Source organism: Parasteatoda tepidariorum, chromosome 1 (assembly GCF_982258835.1).
Source record: "Parasteatoda tepidariorum strain Cologne lab strain chromosome 1, Ptep-v5.0, whole genome shotgun sequence".
Lineage (NCBI taxonomy): Eukaryota > Metazoa > Arthropoda > Arachnida > Araneae > Theridiidae > Parasteatoda > Parasteatoda tepidariorum.
Genome location: NC_141755.1, coordinates 32,348,279 through 32,355,119, shown reverse-complemented (window position 1 = coordinate 32,355,119; position 6,841 = coordinate 32,348,279). Strand labels below are relative to the sequence as shown.

General features: G+C 25.9%; 1 protein-coding gene across 2 annotated transcripts in view; it reads right to left on the bottom strand.

Moving 5' to 3' along the window:
• Positions 1–464: 464 nt before the first annotated feature.
• Nubpl (NUBP iron-sulfur cluster assembly factor, mitochondrial) overlaps positions 465–6,841 on the bottom strand; it is a 15,181-nt gene continuing 8,804 nt past the window's right edge. The window contains exons 6-10 of one of the 2 annotated variants that reach the window (XM_016052307.3): positions 5,228–5,318; positions 4,432–4,525; positions 3,103–3,309; positions 1,360–1,442; positions 465–610 (exon numbers count right to left, since the gene is read on the bottom strand). In XM_016052307.3, the coding sequence (XP_015907793.3) occupies positions 530–610; positions 1,360–1,442; positions 3,103–3,309; positions 4,432–4,525; positions 5,228–5,318 (556 nt within the window). In that variant the 3' untranslated portion in view covers positions 465–529. Of the gene's footprint in view, positions 611–1,359; positions 1,443–1,474; positions 1,673–3,102; positions 3,310–4,431; positions 4,526–5,227; positions 5,319–6,841 lie in introns of those variants that run through there. The other variant, XM_043040107.3, reaches the window with a different exon arrangement.

Below are 6,841 nucleotides of genomic sequence, written 5' to 3'. Positions count from 1 at the left end.
CAAAGTCAGTAGAAGGAAAAGCAAATTATAAGTAACATACAAAGACAAAACTCAGTCGACGCACCATTTTATTTATATTGCATTTTCACACAATTTACGTTTACTATCTTTTTTAACTTTATGCAACATTCCTCTATGTTACTAACCAAACTGCATTGATTTATTCACTATTAAACTTTTGGAATTATTATAATTTTTTTCCATAAAAGAAGGGTGAGGGGGATCATTGAAGATAGTTAATTGGCGTCTTATCTCTCGATTTCTGATGATATTGGCGATACAGATGATACAGTGAAGTCTATTCTACAAAACACTATCATTACCAGGGACTCTGAGGTTCTGTTGAGCTTTGAATTGTGATGAATGTGATAAAAATGCACATTACGATTTCATAAATGTGGAACGATAGTTAGTTAACAGATATACAAATCAAACAGTAATGCAATTAACAGAATAAAAGAATATTAAGAGGATCCATAAAATAATTTAATTTAATAAAATCTAATGTACAAAAATAATTTAAAATTTGCTATGTTCTAGCAGGAAATGGATCAACCCAAGGTTTTAATTTTTGTGTCACTTTTTCAGCAAGGCTTCTGTATATTTGTACCTATAAAAAAAGAATATTTTTTTAAAAAATTTCAGACAAATTTTTCTAAAAATAGAGTTATTTTAAATCATGAAATACATCTTTCAACTTCGAATCAATATTTTTTTCCGTAATTTTTAAGTAGGAATATTTTTTACAAATAGAAAAAGTTTTCTTATAATCAACAGGGAATCTAAAATAAAGATAAACACTAAGAACTTCAAACTAGTGCCCATGCTTTAAAAAAAAAAGCTTAAGCTTACTGACATTCACGATATTTTTTTATACATTATTTTCAAGAATTAATTTAATCAACGTATAAATCATTAGACCACAATGTATTCATTTTTATTTTTAAGTTCATCTAAAGTAATTTTCTCAAATATATATAAAATTAAAGGCAATAGTTTCACTAAAAATTTATTAACTGATTTAGTCCGAGCAAATATTACTGTAGATACAAGGGGAAAAATACTCGTTTTATTAGAACCTCACAGCTTAGATAAAGAGTTTTTGACTTAAAAAATACATTTTTGCAGAATGACAGAGCTTTGATTTTTTAAATAAGTGTTTTTCTTTTAAATGTTTACAAATATCAGCGTTCAAATATAATTTTGTGGATCAGTACAGGATACTTAAATTTTAAATCCCAAATTATCAAATACGTTTGCATATCACCATGCAAAAATAATGGTTCATTCAAGTATAACTTAAAAAAAAAATTTCAAGCAGTAAATCAAAAGAAAGAAAAAAAGTGAAATGAAACTTACCACACTATTATCAGGATCAGATACAACAATAGGCTGCCCATTATCACTAGTTTTGCGGATCGAAGCATTAAGTGGCACATCAGCTTAAAGAAAAATACTTTTTAATAACTTTTTATTACAGATATATGGTGAGACCTGTCAGGAGCGACTATTCTCTGTTCCACAGCAAAATGGTCGTAATGGTTAGAAGTTACCTCCATAGACTTCAAAATGTTATCAAAAATACATGATTTTTAGCAAATGATTTTAATTTTAGTCAATGTCATTTTCTTGGTGTAGAAATGCCACTTCTGTGGCGTCATGAAAACCGGATCTATGAATAAAATTTAGCGTTAATAAAAATGATCCCTACTGATATAATTATGAGTATAAACAAATTTACCAATTATGAATGATGGAACTATTTTAAATAAATGAACAATTATGTTTTTTGTTTAAGTTGAATTTTATGCCATAAAAATTAGTTAGCTTTAAAAAATGAGAAGTTTGTTTGTTTGAGATGTTTAGTTTTTTGTTAAATTAATTTTTAAAAAATTTAACTTTGAACTTTTTTTAACAAATTTTTTTCGAGATTCCTTATTTGAACGTTTCCGCTTTTAGTGCAGAGGTTTTCCCAGTTGCTAAAAGGTTTATCATAAAGGTTTTCTTCAACACAAAGTATATGGGAAAAATGCTGTGCCTCCCAAAAATGGTCGCAAATAGAGGAAGTCGCTACCTGGAGGTTTCAGTAGATTTCACTAGATATAGAAATTAAAGACAAACAGATCAGAAATAAACGTTTTAAAAGTGGCACTGAATTTTTTTTTTTTGCTTTGTCTTAATTTGAAAATTAAATTTTAGTTAAGAGTTAAGTTTATGGCTTACTTTATGAAGAAAAATGTAAAAAAATTCCGTTTTTTCTTTTCTTTCAAAAGCAATACTAATTTATAATGTAAATAGATTTACAATATAAATTATTCATTTAAAAATAACTACATTCTTATAATTTGAGCAAAATTTATTTTAGCAGTTTATCATTTATTAATTTGAATCTTGGTACTTAATCATTTAACTAATGACAAAAATTTTTAGTCATCACACAATTTAACACTTAAAATAGCCGAACAGAACATCAGAAAGATTTATGGGTCATAGATATCCGATTTCTGACCTATAATTGCAGATTAATTTGTAAAAAGCGTTTTAATATAAAAACTATAAATTTTTTCTTCTTTTTTTTCCCTTTCTACATATATCTGTTTTTTAAAGGGGTGAATTTGAAAATTGCAAGCGACTTATTTTAGAGGAGCTCTTTTACTTAACTGAAAATAAGTGACTCATTAAGTATTCTATAAAATAACGAATGAGCTATAATTTTTTGGTTATCGAAAAAAAGCTGCTTTTCAATTGGATTAGAGAATGAAAAAAAGGTTATATTTAATAACTGAATGTGTGAAGTATTTATTAACTGAAAAACAAACCATTTTCAAGATCACAAATATTTAGTTTGTGTTGATAATTGTTTAATGATAACTATGCAAGAGCACAGTGCTTTCATTTTCCTAAGCATAAAGAGCTACAATTGTGCTGAAAACTTTAAAGACAGCAATTACTGAGTAAATTTGCTTATATAACCTTAAAAAAATAATTTAATATAAATTTATGTAACATAAATTTGAAATGTAGTAACGATTATTCTAAATATTTCTGATTTTATTGAAGTGATAAATTTTATATATCAATTTAGAAAGATAAAACATTTACCTAATACTTCAATGTCAAGTTCAGAAGCTAGTTTTGAAGCTCCATCCTGACCAAAAATGTGAGTTATTTCGCCACACTTTGGGCAAATGAAAGAACTCATATTTTGAACAATTCCAAGAACAGGAATATCCACTTTCTGAAACATGGCAGCACCCTTTCTAGCATCCAGTAAAGCTATATCTTGAGGTGTTGTAACAATCACGGCACCTAACAATAATGCAATGCAATATGAAAAAATATTCAAAGAAATTAAATTTATAATTGTCATAAATGTAACCAAACATTTTATTAAGTACAATAAAAGTTTTTAAAGAAAAAGTTTTTAACTTTTGCTAAGAGCAAATGCATTTCTAATAAGAGAGTAAAATTTTGAAGAAGAATTTAAATAGAACAGTATTTTTTAATACATTAATAATATATTAAAAGAGAAATGAAAATTAATAATTTTTTTTTATTTAATTTAAAAATGACTACAAAATGTTAGAAATAAGTAGATTTTGTTTTTAAAACATCATAAGAAATCTAATAATCATTTCTTTTTAAAGTGCAATAAAAGTTTTTATAGAAAAAGCTTTTAATTTTTACTTTTGAGAACAAACACATTTAAACAAAAATGCAAAAAAATTGCTTGGAATTTTAATTAACTCCAAACATATAGCCACCACACAGAAATTCTGAAACTATACTTTTGTTGTATATTTGTAGATCTATTTCTGTTATTACTTATTAGAATAAGAGTTTAATATATTTTCCTTTAATGATATGAAATAGAAAATAGAAAGTGACTTTTACGTTAATTAATAAATATAGAAAAATCAAATTGCTGTCAGGTAGTGGGTAAAGTTTTCTTTTTTGTTTACTTTAGAATATTTATTAACTTGCTTTTTTGTAATCAAAATAAATCTTGTTAATGCATGCATAATTAGTTTCAAGTAAATATCAATATTTATATGTTGAATTATAAGCTATTACAAGTTAAATATTTAATTAACATAAAAATTCAACAGATGCCCACCTTCAGTGAATTTTTTTCACAGCAACGACAAAATTTTTTTATTAATGAAATAAAAAGCAAAATGGAAACATTTTGCTGATATATTATACATTATATTTTCCCCAAAGAATGAAATGAGATTGCATATTATTTGTATAACTATTAAGAATTGGAGATTTTAAGAAAATTAAATAATGACTTAAAATTTAATAGGTTTGTCTAGAGGTGAAAACAAAGAAATTGTCTCCTAACTTGAAAAAAAAAATTACTGAAAGCAGAGGATAATAAAATTAATTTCCTGCATAAAGATAAAGAGCTGAAAGTTTTTTTTATACCTGATACTGGAACTGTTTGAGCAATAGAGATTTGGGTGTCACCAGTACCAGGAGGCATATCAACTATTAAATAATCTAGAGGACCCCAAGAAACCTATATTTTTGGAATATCATTATCAATAGGACAGATCATTTGAAATAAAAGAAAGCAACAAAATTTAAAATATTTTACAATTAAGTAATAGGAATTCATTTTGAGCTTCTTTGAGTCAGGAGACACCAATTTTTAAAAGCGTGTTGTGAATAATTATTAGAAAATACCGAATAGTAAAATAAAATTTTCAATTGATGTTAGGTTTATGAGAAACTAAAAATAAAATTACAAAATTATTGAATAGCAACAACTTAATGGTTTATTAGTTTAAAGTTTTGACGTTCTGAAGTTTATACTTGCATTAGTTGTATGCTTACAGATCTATTAAATGCTATAGGTAGATGAGAGAAATTCAGAAAAGAAATTAAAATTTCTAAAATATTTCACATTTTTATTCTTTTTGCAAGAGTTATCTGAGACCTTTTTTGAGTAAAATCAGTAATATAAAACTTACAATTTATTTTACAAATTCGTAATTTATTTTTGCTGAGATTTCAAACTTTTACTGAGGGTGGTTAAATAATGGGGCACACATTGCATTGCAATAAGCATTGGTTAGTTGGAAGTCAATTGATAATAGCAACTATTAACAGCTATTGTATGATAAACATACACAAAGATAAGTGTAGCTGATTTTTGATAATTAAGGTGCTCTTCTAAAGTATAATTTTTAGTAATTCATGAAAAAAAATATATTCTTGCCTGACGAAAAAGTTTCTGAATTGCTGACATGACCATAGGTCCTCTCCAAACAATAGGTGACTTCTCCTCCACCAAAAATCCCATACTCATACTAAAAAGGACAAAACCGTTTTTAATCAAGATAAATGAGCCATAATTATTTACATTTAAATCCATAAGATTTATCAAAAAATAACAAAAACATTATATAACAAAAAGAATGCATTACATTAGAAAATTTGGTTTAGAGAAAATTTCATTACTGGTTGATTTCGGCAAGTAAGTAAATGTTGCAGTAAAATCAGAGTGATAAGTACAAAACCATATAGTTAAGACTTTAAATTAAAAGCAATAAACATTATACATTTATTAAAATCATTAATTTTTATATGTTCTTCTATTTATTTTACTTGAAAATTCCTAAATTTTAAATTGTTTTGCATTTATGCTAATTTTACACATTTTAGGAGAGAAATAAGTCTGAAAATAGGTTAGCTTAGAAACCTCTTTTAATGGTTTTGAATGATTATAGTACTTTAGCACAATTTTTTTTTTTTAAACTATCTTATGCATTCATTTTCTAAGCCTTTATCATTATCTATTACTCTATTCAAAATATCTCCATCTGCAAGATAGATCTGAAAATAACCAATTGCTACATGGCAAGTCAACAAAAAAGAGTGGCGATTTAAATTAAATAAGAAACCCGCCAATTTTCCCCATCATTTTCTTTCTTTTTCTGAAAATTGTTTAATGATAAAAATACATCAATGCAGAAAGAGACCCAGGAAAGCTAAATTTTCATTAAATGTCCAATTGCTTCATTTAAAATGCTGATCCTTCAGAATCCATCAATTTGTGATGGAAAGATTAATTAATAATTTACATATTTAAAAATTGTAAGGAATACATTAAATGTATTTTGCCTCCCCAAGTATTTTTTAAAGTCAGTATGTTTAACTAAATTTTGTCACATATTTATATTATTTTTATTGTTGAATTAACTTTCCATAGCCATAAATCATTTCTATTATGAGTTAAAGTGGTTATTAAATTAAAAGGATCTACTAATATCAGTCATCAACTCATTAGGTTTGAGGAAAAAGTGGCAATTAGATTATTAGAGTCAACTGGCCACTAGCTACTAAGTAATAATTTAAATTTTAAAGTGTGCTTTAAGATAGGAAGCAGTTAACACTTCATTTGCTTCTAAAAGATTGGACAGAGTTACATAATCTGTTAATTTTCTGATCCCTTTTAATAATTCACAGAATTCCATAATTATAACTTTTATTGCAACTTTGAAAATCGCATTATTGAGGGAGAATTACTTTGTTATAAGGAAAATATTCTGAATGTTATTTAATATTTAGATTAAAAATTTCACTATAAAGAGAAATTTGCTGTAGGGAGATTTTACTATATATTCAAATACAATAAGCAGGGTTGCCACAGAAAAAAAATGAACAAAATAGTTGCTTTTAGTAGCCTAAAGCATGAAAATAGTTGCCTAATAAGAACAAAAATTCATCAAAAATATGACTAAAATTTTGTTAATGACTTAATAGTCATATACCATCATCCATTCAGTCAAGTTGGTGGCAAATATGATAATTTTCATATAAATGTTTATAT